This window comes from Eleutherodactylus coqui, chromosome 1 (assembly GCF_035609145.1).
Source record: "Eleutherodactylus coqui strain aEleCoq1 chromosome 1, aEleCoq1.hap1, whole genome shotgun sequence".
Classification (NCBI taxonomy): Eukaryota; Metazoa; Chordata; class Amphibia; order Anura; family Eleutherodactylidae; genus Eleutherodactylus; species Eleutherodactylus coqui.
In genome coordinates, this window is record NC_089837.1 from 430,688,925 (window position 1) to 430,715,312 (window position 26,388).

General features: G+C 46.3%; 1 protein-coding gene across 1 annotated transcript; it reads left to right on the top strand.

The window, feature by feature from the left end:
* The first annotated feature begins 626 nt into the window (after positions 1-626).
* LACC1 (laccase domain containing 1) lies at positions 627-26,388 on the top strand. Its single transcript, XM_066581838.1, has 6 exons — positions 627-692; positions 2,614-3,212; positions 16,467-16,648; positions 18,261-18,426; positions 19,711-19,936; positions 25,446-26,388. The coding sequence occupies exons 2-6, from the start codon at positions 2,621-2,623 to the stop codon at positions 25,615-25,617; spliced, it is 1,338 nt and encodes a 445-aa protein (XP_066437935.1). The 5' UTR covers positions 627-692; positions 2,614-2,620; the 3' UTR covers positions 25,618-26,388.

A 26,388-nucleotide genomic window follows, 5' to 3' on the forward strand; every position in this document is an offset into this window, starting at 1 on the left:
AATAATTGGAGCAGCAATGCACATGTGCGACTACTGATTTACTCATGCAAGGACACTGGGACCTCATTCTTTTGATGGTGGGGGTTCCAGTTTTTTGTATTTTGATACAACCCTGTTAATACCATCAGTAAAGACATTTTTAAATGCACAGTATGCCCCAGTCTATTTATTGTGAGTCAACCTGCACCCTACACCACCTCTTCATTCAATCGCTGCCTGGAAGCTATAGTTGGTGGCTGCCTCACCTACCAGAATGGGGGTTTCGAGACCCTTGTACTCTCGAATGGTGATGGTTCCAGAGGTGGGACCCCCAAATCTTGAACAATTATGACATATCCTGTAAATATGACATTTGATATGCCGTAAACACAACATTTCTTTGTGAGAACATTCAGAGTAGTTTCTAAAGAAATGGCAATGTTTTACAGGTAAAGACATATAATGCTTGAATGCTTCCCTGGATTACATTGCTATTTGTCTTCTGACAGTGAGAATCTCCTGGGAGAGCCAGCTCTTTTAACACTACTGCATTATACTTTATGCAAACAACTCATAATCAGCCCGTGGCTATTGTGGGAAGTAAGAAGGAGGAGACTATGTTCTACGTGTGCACTGTGTCAGAGTGAACTCTTGTAATTAAAGGAAGTAACTTCTGTACTCACTGAACGCTCAGGATCTGCATGGCAAGAACTGTAAGTCACACAACTTTATCTTATAGTGTGTATTTGCTGAAACCATTTGATCTTATTTGGAAGGACAGTAAAAGCACTGTATTTTATTATAGTAGAACAGTACAACAATGCAGAATAATTCTGGCCTCAGCACCCTCAGGCGTGAGGGATTACAGTGCACACGGTATACAGACTCATTTGGAAGTAATGTGGTTACTTATGTGTAGACAAAATTCCTAATATTGCATTATGCTAACCTATTCTTGCAGCTGTGTATACTGATTAAGTTAAGCTTCGTTGCAGGGCAGGCATCTGAATAATACATAATAATTTGTGCAGTAGGTGAACTTCAGTGTACTGCAATCCCTACAAAATAATATATACATGTACTGGAAAAGAAAATAAATCAATTTGGAGCAGCCATCATTTGTAATTTGCTCACAAAAGATTCTTAAACACAGGGTCTACTGGACCTTCAGTCTAATGTGTATATATTCCTTTGGCTTACTCCTGCAGGAACTGTGTCAAATATCTGAATAATGTGTTGTCTATCTAAAGCAAGAAAACATTAGTAGAATTGAGGGGAATTTTCAATTAGTTGCCAGTGCTGACCTAGTCTTTTTTCAGATGACTCACAACTATATTGTACATTTGTAGTATTACCACAAATATTGGTGGCACATCTCTAGAATATACCAACAATGTCTAATTGGTTGGAGTATGACTAATGTAAACCATCCCAGTGATTACTAGATTTATTGTCATTGACTATGATGACTACCAGAGGTATAACTTGAAGCTTCTGGGGCCCAACGCAAAACCTCTAATGGGCCCCCAAATATAATGCTTTATTCATAGTACTTGGCTCCCTATATGGAGAAGTGAGGCCTTATGGGCCTCCTAATGCTCCTGGGCCCGAGTGCAACTGCACCCCCTGAATCCCCTATAGTTATGCCTCTGATAACTACTCTAAGTAGCTACCTCTTTTGGTCTTCAGAAGCACAGCAAATCATTGTGATGTCCATGTTAAGCTCTCAGAGGTGCACCAAGAATACAATCCCCACACCATTACTCTTCCTCCACCAGTCTGAACTGTTGACACCTGACTGGAAAGGTTCATCAATTCATGCTGCTTGCACCAAATTCTGAATTTTCCTTAGCTTGGTGAAACAGAAATCTGGATTCATATGAGCAGGGGTCATTATTACTATTAGGGGACACATAGGAAGTCACTATTACTATTTGAGACTACAAGGGGAGGTCCTATTGCTGAAAAAGGGCCCTATTACTAATTGAGGCCATACAGGGAGTGTTATTATTAAGTCGGGTCACTTAAGTGTCTTTTTACTAAGTTGGATCACATACAGAGTCCTATTACTAAGTGGAGCCACAGAGAGGGTGATTATTATTAAGTGGGACCACACCAGAGGAATTATTACTATGGGGGACACTGAAAAGTTGATCAAGGGTTGCAGCAGAAGGATGGAGAGAGTACGCAGAGATGAGTCATAGCTGAAAGAAGTCTTAATAGTGATCTGGGCCCACTGGAAAAAAAAAAGCAAATATGAATGACCAGTGATCACAGTGATCAGCAAACGGGATAGGTAAGATCCGCAAATTAATGTACAAATTAGAAAATCCGCCATGAGTAGACCACTACTTATGGGCCAATGTTTGGTGCTTGCCCCCTAGGCTAAAATTGACCAGGCAGGCCCTGAAGAAGTGATATTTCTTGACATTTGTAAACATGTAAAGCTGAAAACAGAATCGGGATAAAGGGCTGAGTCTTAGGGAACGTAGGAAGGTCCACTCTGCATCTACTACTGCAATCTTCATATGACTCTTTGTATTCTGAATTGGTTAATGAAGCAGAGCTATTTTTCTGCCAAGCTAAGCTGGACGGTTTTCAAAGAATCTCAATTTTGTTTTTCAAATATTACAGGACAAAAATGGTTGAAGAAGCTGGCAAGGAAGAAATAGTACTCATAGACCTTTTTGACTACGGTTATCATAGAAGTAAACACCTTATCAGAGACAACGCTTTACAGCACGTCTGGAGCATCACTCAGAAACACTACGGCACCAATATACCATTTACTTACTTCATGTGCTACCAGGATCCTATATGTGAAGAAAAGAATCCACATTCTGCTTTACCAGAAATGGACCTTGACCGTTTAAAAAATGGATATAAGATCGTGAAGGACACAAATATGGCTGCTATACTTTATACCATCAAACAAGAAATAGATGAACTGGACAAGAGCAGTGTCCTTATTATTCTGCCCCAGCAAAGGAAACTACACATGGATGTATACATAGAGCAACTTTTTACTGCCGTGTACAAATTCACATTGGAGTGTTTTAATGGTCATCATGATGATGAGAACATTATACAACTCTGTGTCACCGAAGCAGAAAAAAGTGGATTGGCTGATGAGGACTTCAAACAAATTGTAAAAAAATACATAATTTCATACCTACAAAGTCTCCCAAGTCTTAAAGGGAAGCTGATTATCCTTAAATCACAGATAATTCCAGGTAAATATGGTTTGAGTACTATACCCATTATACGTGGTGTGTATACATGTGGCCATATATATGCCATGGGTAAGATTGAGAATACAGATGAGCGAGCACACTCGTCCGAGTTGATGGTCGTTCAAGTATTAGGGTACTTGAGATGCTCGTTACTCGAGATGAACACCACACGGTACTCGAATCAATTGCATTTCCTTCCCCGCATGTTTAGCGCCATTTTCTAGCCAATAGACATGCGGGGAAGGCATTACCACTTCCTGTTGTGACGTGCCAGCCCTCTCCTCCCCCACACAGTAGTGAGTGGCTGGGCCGATCAGGTGACCGCCGAGTACTTAAAGTGGTCCCACCCGCGGTTCGCCTCAGACGCATGCTGGCAGAAGTTAGGGAAAGTGCTGCTGCTTATCATAGGATCCTGTCTTCAAGAACCCCAAAGGTCCTTCTTAGGGCTACTGTTCATAGTGTGCATTACTGTTGTGGCTGGCTGGGAGCAGTAGTGCACCAATTTCTTTTTTTTTGCAAATCAGGCTGTGGAGGCCATTTCGACTATAGCATTCTCAGTCTGCAGTGCATAACGCAGAGTTTAGGGACACAGCCACTTCTATAGGGAAAGTTATACAGTCCTGATGCTCCGTGCAAGAACCCCAACGCTCCTTCTTAGGGCTACATCTGACCGTGTGCTTTACAGTTGTGGCTTGACTGGGAGCAGTAGTGCATCAATTTTTGTATTACGCATCTAGGCCTGTTCCCAGCCTTTCAGTAATAGCATTCTCAGCCTGCAGTGCCTTACAACCAGCTCTCACCGTTAAACTGCACTCTAACATTTCCTAGCCTACTGCAAACTACTTTAGTTATACCGTTCTGTGTGTGCTGTGCATAACGCAGAGTTTAGGGACACAGCCACTTCTATAGGGAAAGTTATACAGTCCTGATCCCCCGTACAAGAACCCCAACGGTCCTACCTAGGGCTACATCTGCTACATTTCCTAGCCTACTGCAAACTACTTCAGTTATACCGTTCTGTGTCTGCAGTGCATTAGACAGAGGTCTCACTGCTAAACAGTACTGTAATATTTCCTGGGCTACTGCAAAGTATTTCAGCTCTGCCACTGTGCAGAGCGTCTCACAATACCCTTTCCTTGGTGGGGCTGAGATAGCCGCAGTTACTAGCACTATCCACTGGCTTTAGAGTCTTCTCCCACTCCATACAGCCTCTCTTATCTACAAGTCTCTGTGAGCAGTAAATTACCCCTAGGTATCAGCGCAAGACAGCGGGTTAAGTTTATCAAGTCACAGCATAGATCCTCCACTATCTACAAGTCTCTGTGTGCGGTGAATTAGGGCACAGTTGTCAGTGCTGTACAGTGGGGTAATTTATTTGGGCCCTGCTCTACTCTTAATTTGCCATGATGAGGAGTAGGAGTAAGGGTCGAGGACGCGGGTGTCCAAGTGAGGGTGTGGGCACAGGCCGAGTTCCTGGGCGGGGTGAATCACAGCCGACTGCTGCGGGATTAGGAGGGAGATAAGTTTCTGGGCTCCCCAGCTTCATATCACAATTTACGGGTCCGCGTGGTAGACCTTTATTACAAACAGAGCAGTGCGTGCAGGTCCTATCGTGGATGGCAGAAAACCCGTCCAGCAATGTATCGACCACCCAGTCTTCTATGCAGTCCACTACTCCCGGCCTAGGGACTTCAACTCAGAATCTTCTGGCTGCTCCTCCTTCCTGCCAGCCTCCTCACTCCATGAAAATGACATATTCTGAGCAGGCAAACTCCAAGGAACTGTTCTCAGGTCCCTGCCATGAGTGGGAAAAAACGGTTCCTCTCTCACCTGAGGAGTTTGTCGAGACCGATGCCCAGCCTTTGGAAAGTTCCCGGAGTCTGGGTAATGAGGCTGGGCACTTCTGGCAACTGTCTAAAGAGCTTTTTGTGGATGAGGATGATGAGACACAGTTGTCTGTCAGTGAGGTAGTAGTAAGAGCAGTAAGTCCGAGGCAGGAGCACGCAGAGGATTCGGAGGAAAAGCAGCTGGACGATGAGGTGACTGACCCCACCTGGTTTGCTAAGCCTACTGAGGACAGGACTTCAGAGGGGGAGGCAAGTGCAGCAGCAGGACAGGTTGGAAGAGGCAGTGGAGTGGCCAGGGGTAGAGGCAGGGCCAAAACGAAGAATCCCCCAACTGTTTCCCGAAGTACCCCCTGGTGGCAAGCCTCCGTGCAGAGGGCTAGGTGTTCAAAGGTGTGGATGCTTTTTAGTGAGAGCTCAGATGACCGACGAGCAGTGGTGTGCAACCTGTGTCGCACCAAGATCAGCCGGGGAGCCACCACTACCTGCCAACCCACCACCCGCATGCGCAGGCATATGATGGCCAAGCACCCCACAAGGTGGGACGAAGGCCATTCACCGCCTCTGGGTCACACCACTGCCTCTTCCCCTGTGCCCCAACCTGCCACACAGATCCAATCCCCCTCCCAGGACACAGGCACGAGCGCCTCCCGACCTGCACCCACACCCTCACCTCCACCGTCCTCCACTTCATCCAGCAATGCGTTGGAGCGAAAGCGCAAATACGCCGCCACCCACCTGCATGCACAAGCTTTAAACATGCACATTACCAAATTAATCAGCCTGGAGATGCTGCTGTACAGGCTTGTGGAAATGGAGGCTTTCAAAACATGATAGCGGCGGTCCCGCGCTACTTGGTCCCCAGTTGCCACTATTTTTCCCGGTGTGCCGTCCCAGCCCTACACCAGCACGTCTCCCGCAACAAAAATTGTGCCCTCACCAACGCGGTTACTGGGAAGGTCCACTTAACCACGAACACGTGGACAAGTACTGGCGGGCAGGGCCACTATATCTCCCTGACGGCACATTGGGTGAACTTGGTGGAGGCTGGGACCGAGTCAGAGCCTGGGACCGCTCAAGTCCTACCCACAGCCAGAATAGCGGGTCCTACCTTGGTGCTCGTATCTGCGACGTTTTATGCCACCTCCTCCAAACCCTCCCCCTACTCCTCCGCCACGTCTACCTTTCAATTGAGAAGTGTGAGCACGTCACCAGCAGTCAGTAGCTTAGGTGACAAGAGGCACACATCCCCCAAGCTGCTGCAGGGTCTGACAAAACCTGGTGGCGGCTCTGCAGCTCGGCAGCCTCACACACGTGCCATGCCTGGCCCACGTCTTCAATCTGGTGGTTCAGCGGTTTCTGAAAAACTGCCCCCACTTGTCTGACCTGCATGGCAAGGTGCGCCGCGGCTGCGCACATTTACGCAAGTCCACCATGGATGCTGCCACCCTGAGGACCCTGCAATGTCGGTTTCAGCTGCCAGAGCACCGACTACTGTGCGACGTGCCCACACTCTGAAATTCTACGCTGCACATATTGGCCAGGCTGTACGAGCAGTGTAGAGCAATAGTGGAATACCAGCTGCAACATAGGCAGCGGAGTGGTAGTCAGCCTCCGCAATTCTTTACTGAGGAGTGGGCATGGATGGCAGATATCTGCCAGGTCCTCGGAAACTTTGAGGAGTCTACCCAGATGGTGAGTGGCGATGCGGCAATCATTAGTGTTACCATCCTGCTGCTTTGCCTGCTGAGAAGTTCGCGGCTAAGCATAAAGGCCGACGCTTTGCAGTTGGAACAGGAGACAGGGGATGACAGTATGTTGCTTGATAGCCAGACCACCCTCATGTCTATATCTCAGCGCGTTTTGGAGGAGAAGGAGAAGGAGGGGGGGAGGAAGAGGAGGAGGGGGAAGAGACAGCTGGCCACACTGCAGAGGGTACTCATGCTGCTTGCCCCTCATCTGTTCAGCGTGTATGGGCTGAAGAGGAGGAGGATCCTGAAAGTCATCTTCCTAGTGAGGACAGCGATGTGTTGCATACTGGAACCCTGGCACACATGGCTGACTTCATGTTAGGCTGCCTTTCCCGTGACCCTCGAGTTAGACACGTTCTGGCCAACATGGATTACTGGGTGTACACCCTTCTCGACCCACGGTATAAGGAGAACCTTTCCACTCTCATTCCTTAAGAGAAAAGGGGTACGAGAGTGATGCATGACCACAGGGCCCTGGTGAAAAAAGGGATGCTAAAGTTCCCATTGGACAGCGCTAGTGGCAGAATATGCAGTTCAGAAGGCCAAGTAGCAGGGGAGGAGTGGGGATCAGGAAGCATGCCCAGCGCAGGCAGGGGAAAACTCTCCAAGGCCTTTGCCAGCTTTATGGCTCCCCAGCAAGACTGTGTCACCACTCCCCAGTCAAGGCTGAGCATTGGTCCCATACAAAAATGCTCGAGTCGCCCATTAACTTCAATGGGTTCGTTACTCGAAATGAGCTCTTGAGCATTACGAATAGTTCGACTCGAGCAACAAGCACCCGAGCATTTTGGTGCTCACTCATCTCTAATCGAGAATAAACAATTAGAGATGAGGTGTCTGAGGTGCTGTGGGACACATTTATTAACCCCTTGTGCTAAACATTAGAACCCTTTGCAGCATTCAAATGATGCAGCCATTTTTTTTACATTTTTGTTTTTTCCTTCCCCATTTAAAAATTTTTTAACTTCCTTTTTAATCCATTGACGTCGCTGTATGAGGACTTGTTTTTTGCAAGTCGAGTTGTATTTTTTAATGGTACTATTTCATGTACCATGTAGAGATGAGCGAGCACCAAAATGCTCGGGTGCTCGTTACTCGGGACGAAATTATCGCGATGCTCGAGGGTTCGTTTCGAGTAATGAACCCCATTGAAGTCAATGGGCGACCCGAGCATTTTTGTATATCGCCGATGCTCGCTAAGGTTTTCATTTGTGAAAATCTGGGCAATTCAAGAAAGTGATGGGAACGACACAGCAACGCATAGGGCAGGCGAGGGGCTACATGTTGGGCTGCATCTCAAGTTCCCAGGTCCCACTATTAAGCCACAATAGCGGCAAGAGTGGGCTCCCCCCTCCCAACAACTTTTACTTCTGAAAAGCCCTCATTAGCAATGCATACCTTAGCTAAGCACCACACTACCTCCAACAAAGCACAATCACTGCCTGCATGACACTCCGCTGCCACTTCTCCTGGGTTACATGCTGCCCAACCCCCCCCCCCCCCCCCCCCGCACGACCCAGTGTCCACAGCGCACACCAAAGTGTCCCTGCGCAGCCTTCAGCTGCACTCATGCCACACCACCCTCATGTCTATTTATAAGTGCGTCTGCCATGAGGAGGAACCGCAGGCACACACTGCAGAGGGTTGGCACGGCTAGGCAGCGACCCTCTTTAAAAGGGACGGGGCGATAGCCCACAATGCTGTACAGAAGCAATGAGAAATCCAATCCTGTGCCACCTCCATCAGGAGCTGCACACGTGGGCATAGCAATGGGGAACGTATGTGCCACACACTATTCATTCTGTCAAGGTGTCTGCATGCCCCAGTCAGACCGCGTTTTTTTATAAATAGTCACAGGCAGGTACAACTCCGCAATGGGAATTCCGTGTGCACCCACAGCATGGGTGGCTCCCTGGAACCCACCGGCGGTACATAAATATATCCCATTGCAGTGCCCAGCACAGCTGATGTAATGTCAGCTGTAATGCAGATGGGCAAAAAATTAATTGGATTACACTGTAGGCGAGGGCCCCAAAAAATTGGTGAATTGGTTAATGTGGCCTAATTTGTAACTAGGCCTGGAGGCAGCCCAGTTAAAATAAAAATTGGTTCAGGTGAAAGTTTCAACGCTTTAATGAGCATTGAAACGTATAAAAATTGTTTACAAAAATTATATGACTGAGCCTTGTGGCCCTAAGAAAAATTGCCCATTCGGCATGATTACGTCAGGTTTCAGGAGGAGGAGCAGGAGGAGGAGGATGAATATTATACACAGATTGATGAAGCTAAAAGGTCCACGTTTTTGATGGTGATAGAGAACAATGCTTCCATCCGCGGGTGCAGCCTACGTATTGTTTAGGTATCGCTGCTGTCCGCTGGTGGAGAAGAGAAGTCTGGGGAAATCCAGGCTTTGTTCATCTTGATGAGTGTAAGCCTGTCAGCACTGTCGGTTGACAGGCGGGTACGCTTATCTGTGATGATTCCCCAAGCCGCACTAAACACCCTCTCTGACAAGACGCTAGCCGCAGGACATGCAAGCACCTCCAGGGCATACAGCGCGAGTTCAGGCCACGTGTCCAGCTTCGACACCCAGTAGTTGTAGGGGGCAGAGGTGTCACGGAGGACGGTCGTGCGATCGGCTACGTACTCCCTCACCATCCTTTTACAGTGCTCCCGCCAACTCAGCCTTGACTGGGGAGCGGTGACACAGTCTTGCTGGGGAGCCAGAAAGCTGTCAAAGGCCTTAGAGAGTGTTCCCCTGCCTGTGCTGTACATGCTGCCTGATCTCTGCGCCTCCCCTGCTACCTGGCCCTCGGAACTGCGCCTTCGACCACTAGCGCTGTCGGATGGGAATTTTACCATCAGTTTGTCCGCCAGGGTCCTGTGGTATAGCATCACTCTCGAACCCCTTTCCTCTTCGGAGAGTGGAAAGGTTCTCCTTATACCGTGGGTCGAGCAGTGTGTACACCCAGTAATCCGTAGTGGCCAGAATGCGTGTAACTCGAGGGTCACGAGAAAGGCATCCTAACATGAAGTCAGCCATGTGTGCCAGGGTACCTGTACGCAACACATGGCTGTCCTCACTAGAAAGATCACTTTCAGGATCCTCCTCCTCCTCCTCTTCCTCAGGCCATACACGCTGAAAGGATGACAGGCAAGCAGCATGGGTACCCTCAGCAGTGGGCCAAGCTGTCTCTTCCCCCTCCTTCTCATCCTCCTCATGCTCCTCCTCCTCCTCAACGCGCTGAGATATAGACAGGAGGGTGCTCTGACTATCCAGCGACATACTGTCTTCCCCCGCCTCTGTTTCCGAGCGCAAAGCGTCTGCCTTTATGCTTTGCAGGGAACTTCTCAAGAGGCATAGCAGAGGAATGGTGACGCTAATGATTGCAGCATCGCCGCTCACCATCTGGGTAGACTCCTCAAAGTTTCCAAGGACCTGGCAGATGTCTGCCAACCAGGCCCACTCTTCTGTAAAGAATTGAGGAGGCTGACTCCCACTGCGCCGCCCATGTTGGAGTTGGTATTCCACTATAGCTCTACGCTGCTCATAGAGCCTGGCCAACATGTGGAGCGTAGAGTTCCACCGTGTGGGCACGTCGCACAGCAGTCGTGCACTGGCAGATGAAACCGATGTTGCAGGGTGCGCAGGGTGGCAGCGTCCGTGTGGGACTTGCGGAAATGCGCGCAGAGCCGGCGCACCTTTCCGAGCAGGTCTGACAAGCGTGGGTAGCTTTTCAGAAAGCGCTGAACCACCAAATTAAAGACGTGGGCCAGGCATGGCACGTGCGTGAGGCTGCCGAGCTGCAGAGCCCCCACCAGGTTACGGCCGTTGTTACACACGACCATGCCCGGTTGGAGGCTCAGCGGCGCAAGCCAGCGGTCGGTCTGCTCTGTCAGACCCTGCAGCAGTTCGTGGGCCGTGTGCCTCTTATCTCCTAAGCTGAGTAGTTTCAGCACGGCCTGCTGACGCTTGCCCACCGCTGTGCTGCCACACCGCGCGACACCGACTGCTGGCGACGTGCTGCTGCTGACACATCTTGATTGCGAGACACAGGTTGCGTAGGAGGAGGAGGGTGGTTTAGTGGAGGAAGCATACACCGCCGCAGATACCACCACCGAGCTGGGGCCCGCAATTCTGGGGGTGGGTAGGACGTGAGCGGTCCCAGGCTCTGACTCTGTTCCAGCCTCCACTAAATTAACCCAATGTGCCGTCAGGGAGATATAGTGGCCCTGCCCGCCTGTGCTTGTCCACGTGTCCGTTGTTAAGTGGACCTTGGCAGTAACCACGTTGGTGAGGGCGCGTACAATGTTGCGGGAGACGTGGTCATGCAGGGCTGGGACGGCACATCGGGAAAAGTAGTGGCGACTGGGAACTGAGTAGCGCGGGGCCGCCGCCGCCATCATACCTTTGAAAGCCTCCTTTTCCACAACCCTATACGGCAGCATCTCCAGGCTGATAAATTTGGCTATGTGCACGTTTAACGCTTGAGCGTGTGGGTGCGTGGCGGCGTACTCGCGCTTGCGCTCCAACACTTGCGCTAGCGACGGCTGGACGGTGCGCTGACAGACATTGGTGGATGGGGCCGAGGACAGCGGAGGTGAGGGTGTGGGTGCAGGCCAGGAGACGGTAGTGCCTGTGTCCTGAGAGGGGGGTTGGATCTCAGTGGCAGGTTGGGGCACAGGGGGAGAGGCAGCGGTGCAAACTGGAGGCGCTGAACGGCCTTCATCCCACCTTGTGGGGTGCTTGGCCATCATAAATCTGTGCATGCTGGTGGTGGTGAGGCTGGTGGTGGTGGCTCCCCGGCTGATCTTGGCGCGACAAAGGTTGCACACCACTGTTCGTCGGTCGTCTGCACTCTCAGTGAAAAACTGCCAGACCTTTGAGCACCTCGGCCTCTGCAGGGTGGCATGGCGCGAGGGGGAGCTTTGGGAAACAGTTGGTGGATTATTCCGTCTGGCCCTGCCTCTACCCCTGGCCACCGCACTGCCTCTTCCAACCTGCCCTGCTGCTGCACTTGCCTTCCCCTCTGAAGACCTGTCCTCAGTAGGCGTAGCAAACCAGGTGGGGTCAGTCACCTCATCGTCCTGCTGCTCTTTCTCCGAATCCTCTGTGCGCTCCTCCCTCGTACTTACTCCAATTACTACTACCTGAGTGATAGACAACTGTGTCTCATGGTCATCGTCCTCCTCACCCACTGAAAGCTCTTGAGACAGTTGCCGGAAGTCCCCAGCCTCATCCCCCGGACCCCGGGAACTTTCCAAAGGTTGGGCATCGGTCGCGACAAACTCCTCCAGTGGGAGAGGATTTGGAACCATTGCTGCCGATTCTGGGCAGGGGCCCGAGAACAGTTCCTGGGAGTCTGCCTGCTCCTCAGAATGTTTCATTGTAATGGAGTGAGGAGGCTGGGAGGAAGGAGGAGCAGCAGCCAGAGGATTCAGAGTTACAGCAGTGGACGGCGTAGAACTCTGGGTGGTCGATAGATTGCTGGATGCACTTTCTGCCATCCACGACAGGACCTACTCACACTGCTCATTTTCTAATAAAGGTCTACCGCGTGGACCCATTAATTGTGAGATGAATGTGGGGACGCCAGAAATGTGCCTCTCTCCTAATCCCGCAGCGGTCGGCTGCGATACACCTGGATCAGGAGCTCGGCCTGTGCCCACACCCTGACTTGGGCCTCCACGTCCTCGCCCGCGTCCACGTCCTCTAGGCCTACCCCTACCCCTCAGCATGCTGTATTACCAGTAGTGCAGAAACAGAACGCTGTAATTAAATGTGCCGCTTATTGGCCTGTGGTTGGAGGCTGACTTCGCTTACGGAACGCACAGCAGAGCCAGGAAAGAATTTTGCGCAAGCCTGTAGTGAGACGTAGGTGCGTATGACTGAGCTAGTGGAATTCACAGTGCAGAAGCAGTCAAGTGTCCAAAGGCCACTAGTAGGCCTTAAGTATTTTGCTTCTATTTTTTTTAAATGCTGAGCTGATACAGCAGACAGATACTGTAGGCAGCGTATAATATTATGTATACTCTTTCCCTCTGGCGGGATGACAGAGCTGATGTAACAGAGACAGCAGATCCAGGAAACAATTTTGCGCAAGCCTGCTGTAACGCTTAGCTGCGTATTAATTAGGACTACTACCCCCAGCAGATAGATACTGTAGGCAGCGTATAATATTATGTATACTCTTTCCCTCTGGCGGGATGACGGTGATCATGTAACAGAGACAGCAGATCCAGGAAACAATTTTGCGCAAGCATGCTGTAACGCTTAGCTGCGTATTAATTAGGACTACTACCCCCAGCAGATAGATACTGTAGGCAGCGTATAATATTATGTATACTGTTTCCCTCTGGCGGGATGACAGCGCTGATGTAACAGAGACAGCAGATCCAGGAAACAATTTTGTGCAAGCCTGCTGTAACGCTTAGCTGCGTATTAATTAGGACTACTACCCCCAGCAGACACGCAGTAAACTGAAGACGGTCACAGGCAGCCCAAATATAGTATTTTTCCCCAATTTTTTGGAAAAAGCCCACTGCCTATATAGCCTGAATATCTCTTTCCCTGCCTCACCAGTACTGGCCCTATACTCTGTACAATGACTGCAGACTGCGGACGCAATGCTCTGCACGGCCGATATACAAAAATAAAAATTGTGCAACACTGCTAAAAGCAGCCTCAACAGTACTGCACACGGTCAGATGTGGCCCTAAGAAGGACCGTTGGGGTTCTTGAAGCCTAAAATAACTCCTAACACTCTCCCTATAGGAGCTACGGCACCAGCAGCACTGTCCCTGATCTCTGTCAGAATGCATCTGTGGCGAGCCGCGGGAGGGGCCGATTTATATACTCGGGTGACACCTGATCTCGCCAGCCACTCACTGCAGGGGGGTGGTATAGGGCTTGAACGTCGCAGGGGGAAGTTGTAATGCCATCCCTGTCTTTCTATTGGCCAGAAAAGCGTGCTAACGTCTCAGAGATGAAAATGAAAGTAACTCGAACATCGCGTGGTACTCGCCTCTAGTAACGAGCATCTCGAACACGCTAATACTTGAACGAGTATCAAGCTCGGACGAGTACGTTCGCTCATCTCTAATATTTATCAACATTGTGCAACATATGTTAAATTGGAAAAGAAAAAACAATAGCAGAAAAGTGGCATAAAAAATTCCCCTGATGATATATTTCGCCCAATATGCTCAGCAAATGTAAGGGGGAACTTCATCACATTTTTTAACTAATTTTTTCTCTAGGAAACATTGTTGTCATTTGCAACATATTTATAAAAATGCAGCATGATGCGGATACATTTGTGTCATCTTCAAGTATGTTAAGAAATATTGGTTTTTACGTCAACCACTTACTGGAGTAAGATTGCGCAAAAATTTTGAGACATTTTAAGAAGTAGCATTTCATAAATGTGCCTAAATCCAAGCAAACCATGCCCTGTTTTACTCCTTTCTTAAAAATTGATATGCATAATGTAGATGGCTTTTGGCGCTGTGCCCCACAGCAGCTCCACAGCACTGTCCTGCGTAGTGTAACATACATATGCAGAACAGCCTCTGATATCGGAGCTGTCCTGCCTAGTGTTAGAAACATGTATCGGACTTGTGAGCACAGGAGAAGGCGGAGGAGTCACTTTATCATTCACCCTGCACTGTGTCTGGCATCAGGGTGAATGATAAAGTTTTTGCTGAGCTGCTGGCTGAGGGTCAGAAGGGGGGAGGAATTATTTGTAACACAAATGGGCACTGCTATTTAGAGCAGCACATTGAGGCATTAAAGGAGATGTCCCGAGGCAGCAAGTGGGTCTATACACTTCTGTATGGCCATAATAATGCACTTTGTAATGTACATTGTGCATTAATTATGAGCCATACAGAAGTTATAAAAAGTTTTATACTTACCTGCTCCGTTGCTGGCGTCCTCGTCTCCGTGGTGCCGACTAATTTTCGCCCTCCGATGGCCAAATTAGCCGCGCTTGCGCAGTCCGGGTCTTCTCCTCTTCTCTATGGGGCTCCGTGTAGCTCCGTGTAGCTCCGCCCCGTCACGTGCCGATTCCAGCCAATCAGGAGGCTGGAATCGGCAATGGACCGCACAGAAGCCCTGCGGTCCATGAAGACAGAGGATCCCGGCGGCCATCTTCAGCAGGTGAGTATGAAGACGCCGGACCGCCGGGATTCAGGTAAGCGCTGTGCGGGTGGTTTTTTTAACCCCTGCATCGGGGTTGTCTCGCGCCGAACGGGGGGGGGGGGGTTTAAAAAAAAAAAAACCCGTTTCGGCGCGGGACATCTCCTTTAATACTTTAGTGAGGACGCTATTACTTTGCTGGTGGCACTATTTGAGGGGCACTAATACTATGGGGATGCACTGACAGGGGCTCTGGGGGCAGTAGCAGGATGGGGAAACTGTGCAAAGACAAGTTGTGGCTGGAACAAGTCTTCATGCTGGTCTGGGCCCAGATACAGAAGACAAAGGAAAGCAGTCTAAGGGCGCCCACCCACTGGCGTTTGCGATTTTTGTGCGTGAAAAACGCAGTGTTTCCCACGCGTTTTTCGCGTGTTTTTCTCGGCTTTTTCGCGGCATTTTCTCGGCTTTTTCGCGCCTTTTCCGTTAATTTTCATTGACATTCATGGGTGCATTAAGAGAAAAATAAGGACACATATGCAACTGACAGTTCCTATGTTAAAAATTGCAACGGACCGGAAAAAAAAACGCCAGTGGACAGGAACACATTCAATACTAATTGCTCTTGAGAAAAAACGCAAAACGCAAAGGAAAAAAAATCGCCAGTGGGTGGGCGCCCTTATAGCTATGCTGCCTCCCAATTATGTATATGGATAGATAAAATCACAAAATTTTTTGAGGAGATGAGGAGAAAAACACATATTTTAGGGCTTGTGCTGTTAATATGCTAGGGTGGATGAGAATTTGAACCCCCTCCGCCTTTGAAAAAATCCCCTGTACATCCCCTGGTTACAGTTATGACTGTGATTAGTTAAATGATAAGAGATAGCAAAAAAGAAAGAACATAAAACAAAATATGTCACAAACAATTGTTTTTCCAAGAAATCTGTGCCCATAGGCGAAACCTTACATTCCTGAGTTCCAAACCAAATTTGTAACAGGGCACCCCATCTACTATATGTTACCTCTGCACGCCATGCATCATGGTTCCACATCACTGAATGACACACATTCATATCATGCATTTCTTATGATTACAGACGTTGCTGGCTGCATTCTTCAAAACCCCCTGTAGATGGTGCTATACAACTGTAGATGATTTGCCTTTCCTCTTTATTTATAGAGCTCAACTCGCACAGCAGTACGTGGTCAGTACATAGTGTAGGGAGTACACTACTATGCAGTCCTACAATCCAGCACACTAGAGAAGTGAATGTCCTACCTAAGTAGCACAGTGTCTCGAATTCAATCTTTTTTTGTCAAGTTTGTCTTAAGTGTCACCTTAGCAGGAATGGCATTGGCAAGGGAATGGGTCGAATAAGCCCAGTCAATGTTCTGCCTAAATTCTCTAGTCTCCAGTATTATGAAGAAGCTTTATTTACATACAAGAACATAAGAAAAAAACAATTGTATTGTTAATTTTGCTGGATTAATTTCTCTTGAAATACATATGTGTCTACAGAGGACAGCTTTCTTCATGGGTTTAGTACACGAAGTGGTGGCATATCTTCTATACCGACCCTCAGCTCCTTAAATCTTTTCAGCAGTTCCAAAAGAAGAGATCCAAAGGGGGTTGTTGCAGAAAACTTCCGCCGTCTTGGAAAGGCTGCAGGATTCGATCCAGAGACGTATGTTCCTGTGAAGGTAACTGTTTATAGATCAGTCCTAGCGCTGTATTCTGGCACAACCCAAGGTCTTTCCCTGAACTTACAGTGGCTAGAGGACTGGCTTATTTAGTATGACTTGCTGCTGGGCACACAGTATAAACAAACGACTTCCAATCTTCTGTTTAATTCCCCTCATAACTTGTAAGCTTGACAGGGGCTTCTCTCTTCATGTTGGCTTATTACCAATTTGTCCTTCTGTAACATTTGTATTTGATCCGTATATATCTTGGCACTGAATCACTGTAAAACGTGCTGCTGCCATATCAATGAAGAATAGTAATAATTTGAAAATGCATTTAAACATGCAGTGTCAGTATAATAGGAGAATGAATACAATGCGAGGCAATTATGCATTCAGGCTTGTAATCAAAACCAACAGTTTGAGTTACAAAATGACCATTTTGCCAGTTACCTATATGAAAAGATGGAAGATTGAGCGGCTTCTACGGGACTGATCTAAAAGCGACCCTTCTGGATTTCATACTGCAGGTATCGTGACTGCAGCGCTGGACAGGGAGCTGCTGGGATAGGCCATCAATATCAGATCAGTGAGGGTCTGCTGCTCATGACCCCTGATTTTTTGCTAATTTTAAGCTATTTTGACTTTTTTATGTCCCGGAAAACCTCTTTTAACATCAATGGTTCAGTTGTGGGTTCCATTTGGATATCAATTTTGACTATACAAACAGAGCACTGAGGGGGAAAAGGCACAACATAGACCATAAATGCAGTCTGAATGTAGCCTAAAGCTCTAAAGTAGGAATTATACAGCAATCTATGTATGTTTTATTTCCCAGCAGCTCTGATTTCTCCACAGAAAATGGAATAGACAAAAAGAATCACCACATATTAGTGAATCAGAAATTAGACAAAAGCCCAAGTTTGCTCATGGACGTCTTTTTAACTTCAAGAGATCTTGGCATTTATCTATTCAGTTGTAGCAGCCGTGTGTGCAAAAGGAAGTGCATCCGAGTTGTACATCCTTGATTTAGTTTCGAAAGGTCCTTTTAGATGAGCCGAGTTGTCGACCCAGTGTAATGAGGGCCAATAGACACAAGTTGATCCGCATTTGTTTCATTTTCATTTACATGGGCCGAAAATCTGCCTATGGGCATGACTGATTGCTACTATCATCATTTGTACATGTCACTGTTTACAAGGGAAGATGTACTGACAATCAGTCAGCATTTTTAGGCTTGCTGTAACTGAATGATCAGCTAATGAACAGGCATTTGTTTGTTTGCCGGCTGATGTTTGGTCCTTATACAAGGCCCACTTGTTGGGACAATGTACGTTCAGAGAAACATATAGGCCCAATAATGGGCCTGTGTATGAGGACCTTTAGAAGCTGATCACATGGTTGAACTGTAAATTTGAGGTTGATAGAACATGGTGATAAAGAGTGAGGTTCTTGGAGTTGTATGGATTTGGTGTAGTGTGTGTCTTTTGGAGTTCGGATGTGATCATGTGAATGAATCTCTGTACTGTGCTGCAGGATATGTTGGCGCTATAAAAGCAACACAAAATTATTACTTGTTCAAGGTGTTCATTACACGTTTTTTTTTTCATTTTTACACTTCTTCCTGCAGGTTGCCCATTCTCAGAATGTTTGGATAATGGGAAGACCAGAACCTCCGGTCTATGATGGGATAGTAACCAATCAGAAAGCTGTGACAATAGCAGCTCCTGGCGCAGACTGCATACCAATCCTGTTCTGTGATCCAGTTAAAAAGGCGTGTGGAGCTGCCCATTCCGGTATGTTCCTTAAAGGGGTTGTCCGACTAATTTTTTTTATTTTGGTCTTCGTCAAACAAAGACCATAGTAACATTGGTCAAAACGCTGCGTTTTTGTATTTTGGACTACGATTAAAGACTTTTTATATGAATATCATCTGGTAAGAAGATTGATTTCCATGTGCTGCCTCACCTTCTTGTTTTGACTGTGCCTTGCTGTTGATGCCTGGAGTCTGGCGTCTAGGTTGGCGTGCACAAATCATATACTTTTTCTCCCACAGCATATGCTGTTGTCTATATGCTGCTGATCTCCTACTTCATTGACTGTAATTTTTTTATTTGGCAAAAACATGTGCCTTGCAGTAATATAACAAACTGTCATTAACTCACCTCTTCCCAGTCCCTCTGTGTCTGGTACTACTGCTTCAGGTCATGCCTACAGGCTGCAGCAGCCTGTTTATGGGACATCATGGGCTGCTACAGCCAATGATAGAGCCCAGCACTTGATTGCTAAGCATGTGATGTCCTGTACTGAGGCTGACTGCAGCCTGAGAACAGACAACGGGCACGGAGGACCAAGCGGCAGTGCAAGAAACGCAGGCAACCAGGAGTACATGCATGTTTCTTATATTACTGCATGGGGCACATGTTTTTGCAAAAAAAGAAAGAAGAAAGGCAACCCCTTTAACTTAAGACATTGCTGTAGACTAAGTCCTGCTATATTATAGCAATAATAGCCTAGTAACAATGTTCGTAAGACGTGTGGTGTAAAATTATTCTGTATTTCATTTCTAAAAGCACAGAATCGAGTAATACAATAGATGGCGCTGTAGTTACATACATGCTGTATGTGAACTGTATCTCACAGCGATTGTACTTTACAAACCAGCCAAGGCCATTACCCCGGCTGCAGTTAGGTTACTGCAGTGCTGGGATGCTTTACATTGCAGGATCTTTACCAGAATGTAGTATAAAGATGAAAGCCAGTATTAGTATTAGTAATAGTAACTAGTACTAGTATTAGTAATGAAGAGCTTTATGAAATATCAAAATGTGTATTATATTATAGAAGAAAGGATCCAGTAATAGAACAATGCAAGATGAAAGCTGTGTGATATCGATAGACAGGGCTGTCCTTAGGGGTATGCGGTTGTGGAGGACACATCCCCTTTTATCACTGATGGGGAAGCCACTAACCATAATGGCTGAGGCACCCTACACCTGCACCATTCATATATTAGGTAGTGTTATTTAGATGCTGTGTCATTTCTGTTCTCAACCTAAATATCTGTATATTTCTTTTAGGTTGGAAAGGCACATTGTTAGGAGTCTCGATGGCCACAGTAAATGCCATGATATCAGAATATGGGAGTAATGTGGAGGACATCATAGTAGTCCTGGGTCCATCAGTGGGACCATGCTGCTTTACATTAACTCAGGAGAATGCCAAAGCCTTTTATGACATTGACCCACAGTGTGTCATTCATGTTGAGTCCTCCAAGCCTAATGTTGATATCAGAAGAGCAACTCGGTAAGCTAGTCCGTGGTCCTTGTAACCATATTGCTTACAATTCCATATTCTGTATGTTGCCCTCAAATGGTGTTGTCCGGTAGTAGTTTTTTTTTAAAATTCAGGCTGGCACAGGTACAAAATAATGAAGAAAGCCAGGCTCTCCTATTTTGTCCCCCTATGACTCTGGTTTCCAGGCGCTCTACTCCCCGTTGGCCTCTATTAGTGTGGTCACATGCAGTCTATGCTCCCAGTGAACCCAACCGCTGGCCCCAATGTTGGTGCAGTTGAGGTTAGTGATTGGGTGCAGGGATCATGAATCTAGAGAGCACATGACCACTCTACCTGGAAGTTTGTGAAGCTAGAGGATAGGGGAGCAGCTAGTGACTAGAGCCGCAGGGAAACTGGTGAGGGTGGCTTTATTATTTTACACCTGTGCCAGCCGGAATAAAAAAGAAGCCCCTCCAGACAATGCCTTTAACCCTTTCCAATCCAATATTGGATTCAGGGTTTCCTAAAAGGCTTTCTCTTTTTGCTGTTATACAATGGTGCCATCTGCTAAAGCCAATGTGTGTGCCAGAGAGGCTCCGACAGCCGAGTGGCTGGCAATAGATGGTAAGAATACCCTATCTATGTATCTCTATCTATCTATCTATCTATCTATCTATCTATCTATCTATCTATCTATCTATATCTCATATCTAGCTCATATCTATCTATCTCATATTTATCAATCTATATCTATCTATCGCATCTCTCTCTATCTATCTATCTCATATCTATCTATAGCTATCTATATATCGCATCTCTTTCTCTATCTATCTAATATCTATCTATCACTCTTTCTCATATCTATCTATTTATCTATCTATCTATCTACGGCTCGTATAAGTTATACATCTCCCTGTATTTAATGTATATAATTGCACATTTTACACACAATTAAAGAACACATCAAAAACACAGGTAGTTTTTAATAATTTATCTGTTGTTTGAATACTGCATGCAGGTTTTTTATGTGGTTCTAAAGTACAACAAAAATAGGAACACACTTTAAGGCCTCGTTAGACAAGCGTGTTTACGCGCGCACATACACATGCACAAAACCATGCGTCTATCTAGAACTATTGGTTCCCTATGGTGTGTTCACACGTCCGTGTTTTATGAGCATGCAAACGCGCGCACCTGCAATAGATAGGACATATGTGCACCATAGATCCATGCTGCGCAACAATATTCCCTGCGGGGTGTCTGCTCATCATAAATATAAGCCCTTCCCTAAAAATCATCTGTGGAATTTGTAAAAAATATATATACTCCCCTCTCCGCCGCTGTGGGGCTCAGGCACGTGTAGTCGCTTGTCTCCCTGCACCGCTCTGAAGCTTTTTTTTAGCAGGCAGGGATTTAAAATCCCCGCCTGCTGAAAGGGCTGTGTCTGATCGGCTGAGCACTCAGCCAATCACAGGCAGCGCAGCCTGTGATTGGCTGACTGCTGTGACCAATCACAGGCAGCGCTCAGCTGTCATTCAATGCATAATTGTCATTCAATGCATAACTGCACTTTTTAAAAACTTTTGATATGTGAGAGCAACATGTCACTACTTTTGATCAGTGGGGGTCCAGGTGCTGAGACCCCTGCTGATTTCTGAAATGAAGAGGTTGCAGCACCCACCCAAGCACTGTACCCCTTTGCCTGTTTTTGCTAGCTGTTGGGGTCCTTTCAGCAAGTGAATACAGATGCATAGACTTCTTTAGACATCAATGTGTCTATCTTCAGCTTCCAAGAGGAGCCAACAGGCAGCACAGACAGCCAAAGGGCACAGCACTCAGGTCAGCACAGCAGCTACATGAGCAATCAGCAGGAGTCTCAGCACCTGGACCACACTGATCTAAACTTTTGACAAGTTTTTATGAAAACCTTCTGCTTATGAAACTTCCTTCCCATTTCTTGTATGAAAGAAGGTCCTTGTTAAGCTCAGCTGCTTCCCTTTCCCATGGCTATTAAAGTGAAGGCTACCTTAGGCCTTGTGGGGCTCTCTACATGTTCTTAATGCCCATAGAAAAGAAGGATGGTGCAAATCTGATCCAATCTCACTGCCATGGACTCCAAACCAGCGTACAAGTTGTCTTTGTATGCCTTTGCCTGTATATGATGTGCATATATTCCCTTGCATCAAGGGAAGGAATGACCAATAAATGTTTTTTTATTGGCTTTATGCATAAAGCTATAGTAGTAGGAAGTACATTAAATAAAGGTTTCTGATGTGCACTTATATTGACAAGTTTAAACACATTTCAAGAAAGATATCTTCAAAGTATCAAAAAAAGTCTGTAAATGGGTCATGTACTTAAGGGGAAGATTCAAAACACTATATTGTTAGGTCGTGTCAATAATTCATCACCAGAGTTCTCCAGGGAAAAATGTTTTATTTAGTGAGAACATTCTGTACAGTCTTCTGTGCTGCCGAATATATTCATGTTCGTGTTTTACATTTATGTGTCTATTGCATTAGTCTTTCTTTTATCCTTAAAGTTATCACTGAAACCGTTTATAAAGTGGTTTATTTTGGTTTGAGCTAGTTCAGGTGAGCCAACTATTGGATAACCACATGTGTCTAAAATGTATTGCTTGCCCCGGGCAATCTGTTGTGCCTTGGTAAGCCATTGTGAAATGGTGCTGTGCACTGTGCTGATCAGTGGAGGTGCCACAGCTTAGACCTCCACTCAGTCTTAAAAATTATTGTATCAGAGCCATGTCAAGTATGAGTGATCAGTTTTCAAACGAAATCCTAAGGCTGGATTCACACAGGGCGGATTTGCCACGGTTCTGCCGCAGCAGATCCGCCCGCGGCAAAACCGCCCGCGGCCGCTAATCTCGGGATTAGCCAGCCATGTGGACGAGGTTTCTCAGAAACCTCGTCCACACGGGACGGCTAATCCGCTGCGGTAAATCCGGTTGAAACCGCGGCTGCGGCGGCCGCAGCCGTGGTTTCAAAAGAAGCAGCATGTTTATTTATGTTACGGCCGCGCTCTCCTCTATGGGAGCGCCGGTCGCAACGGAAAAGCATGCGGCCGGACCACTTCAAAGCCGCCGCGGCTTAAACCGCGGCGGTTCTCCTGGCGAGAATCTCACGGTTTTTGCTGCGGCCAAACCGCGAGATTTCCGACGAAAATATGCCCTGTGTGAACCCTGCCTAATACATTCCCTTCACTTATTTGATATTCTTGTAGCTTTGTTGCTTATAGGGGTTTCTAATATGCTGGACCCTCATTAGCCACTTCAGAACTAAATTGGTGCCTAAAAAAACAAGCTTTGGAAATTTTCTTCAAACCTTCTTTGAACCTTCTCGATTTCTAAGAAAGCAAAATGAATGAAAAATGATACCAGCATAAAGTAGACATAACATAAATGTTAATTATTAAATAACTTGTGTGGCATGACTATTTATCTTACAAGCTGAAAAATTCAAATTATTGCTAATTTTGTGTTCATTTTGGATTTGTTTTAAGAATAAACACAAAGGGGCACATTTAAGAATTCTAGCTAGTTCCATTACAGGCAGTTGCTCATCTATGAACGACTGGCTGTTTACTGTGAATGGAGGCGGGTGGGCCGGAACAATCCCCTCCACCTCCATTTACTAACAATGATAGTTCCTATAATCTAGGTCAGAAAATTATACCAAAAACTTTCTCCAACTCAGAGCTAGGGTAGGTCTTTTTCTGGGCATGAAGCCGCTGCCAGATGAAACAAATGTATTATGAGTCTTGTGTCTCTAAATACATTTATCACTCATAGCTGAGCACAGAGTTCCCTTAGACTGGTATATGAAACGCCAGTCTAAGTAAATAAGTCCAAATGTTTACAGTTCAATGCAGCCCATAATTATAAACATTTTTTAGCATTTACACTTATTTAAAGATGTTTCTATCTTTATGTACTCTTGGACTAATGTTAGAATAGCGCCACCCGCTGTTTCTATTCTATGTCCACCTCAGTAATTGTTCCTTGTGGTCACTCATGCTCAGTGTTGCTTCTCTCTCTGCTCCATTGGGTATGTGGAGGAATCACTGTTGTGAACAGTCTATTATAAAGCTGCTGCTTCTTCTCTGGTGTCAAAAGAGTCAGAGAGTTAGTGATAAGAGAGTGTGACAACATTACTGCAGAGAAGTAAAGGCCCATCTAGACGTAATAATTGTCGCTCAAAATGTGCTCAAAAGCCAGCTTTTGAAGGATAATCATTGTATGTAAATGTGCCCATCTTTCACTTTTCTGCCGAACAATGGATTTCAGTTTGGCTTGAAATCTATCATTCAGTAGAACAGCTGATAAGATGGACCGCATGCTGTGCTCTGCCCGGGCAGCGTTGATTACAGCTGATTACATTGTCTCAGCTGTAATCAGCTCAACATAACAAAGAAAATTTTTTCAGAGAACAGCAGGTGATCCTCTAAATAAATTCAGCTCCCAATGGCTTACACTAATATGCATTAGTGCCAATTAGTAGATTTTGCAAAATTATCGCTCAAAAGCCATCTTTTGAGCGATCATCTATGTCTTAGGCCGTCTGCAGATGACTGGGTCAGATTCCGCTGTGAGAATTCTCACAGCAGGATGCAGACCCGTGCCCCTGCAGAGGCCTGCAGCTCACCCACTCCCAGTGTCCTCTATCTCCTGCTTCTGACTACTCTATGAGACCCGCACAGAAAGAGAACATGCTGCATTTTGCTTTCCGCGTGTGTTTTCATGCAGAAAAATCGTGGCTGTGTGCATAGGATTGTATTTTGCAATGCAATCCTATGCAGGCGGTCATGGGCGGAAATTCTATGGGAAATCCCGCTGCAGAATTTCCGCCCGTGTGCAAGGGGCCTAAATGGGCCTTAAGACTGAGTAGATATGACCACCTTGGGACATTTACTGCGGTGGATACAATGGAAACAGCAGGTGCTGTAATTCTAACATTAATCCCGGAATATCTGGTGGAAGAAACTTTTTAAAAACTTTTTTAAAATAAGTGTAATAATACAAAAAATTTAATAAAAAAGAATATTTTCTTTGGGACAACCCTTTTATTTTATTTTTTTTTGAACATTCGGTTTTCATTGAAGACTTTTTCAGATGTTTACAAAATATGGAAATATGCATTCACTAATCATTGATGTGGCATACATCAGGAAATTTTATATATAACATATAAATTGAGCAAACCTCTTAACATATTACGCGCATCTTTGTCTGAGTTTCACAGAAGAAAATCTACAGCTGCTGCAAGCTAGTATAGAATTGTTGTTTACATGAATTATGGAAAATCCAATAGCCTGCTGCCAACCTCTTCCCCTAACACCAAGCCCCACCCACTTTTATTTTATTTTTTTAATCTAAATAGTGACATATTTTGGAGTACACTATATTGGTATATTTTACACAATGAATTCCTACCACAGAGAGCCCTAAAGCTGATATTATTTGAAATGAATCTCATTTAAAATGAATGTGACATATGACTTTGTTTCATTTCTCTTTTTGAAGGATCCTTCTGGAACGTGGTGGTGTTTTGCCGCAGAATATTCAAGATGATACCATGGTGGACAAGAGTCAGAATGTCACACTCTGCACCTCCTGCCACCCTGACAAATTTTTCTCTCATGTCCGGGATGGGAATAATTTTGGCACACAAATCTGCTTTATATCTCTGAAGTAATGAGCTTCACAATGAAAGCAATAACTGTATCAGGGATTTAGACTGTCTGTCCACAGGCAAATTTTCATTGCGAGATCCGTAGCGATAAATCGCCCGTGGACCTCGCATGACACGCTTTCCATAGGCTAACTATGGAAAGCACAGAGCGACGTCCACGAGCAAAGAAGCATAGCTATTCTCCGCTCGCGGGATTGAAATAGCGGCATGCTGCGGTTATCCACAGTGAGCCTGTCTCTTAGATAGGCTCATTGCGGAGACCTGTCAGTGCTTCCTCCCCTCCCCCCATGGCGGAAGGCGGAATATCGCTAGCAATATTCCGTCACTGCCATGGACAGGCAGCCTTAGATGGACTGAAGATATGACAACCATACCATTTCACAATACACTAAATACTATTGACTTTCCAAAATCTAGACTGTACCTGTACTCTTGGATACGAGTCTTCTCTCATGTCTTCCCTTTCTTTTAGAAACATTTTCCTCACTTTCTGAGTGACTGACTTAAAGTGACTCTCCAGTTTTGGGACAAAATTCTGTCCTAGGAGGGGTATCTTGCTTAACACGAAGGCCTCATGTCCACGGGGAAAATCAGGCCTGCTACGGATTCTCCATGGAGAATCTGTAGCGGGTCCCTCCTGCCCCACGGACATGAGGCATTAAAATAACAATTACTAACCTCTCCGCACGCTCTGGATCTTCCCTTCTTCACGGCTTGATCTTCTCTCCGTCGAGGCCGGATCTTCTTTCTTCGGCCCGGCGGATGTGCACAGCA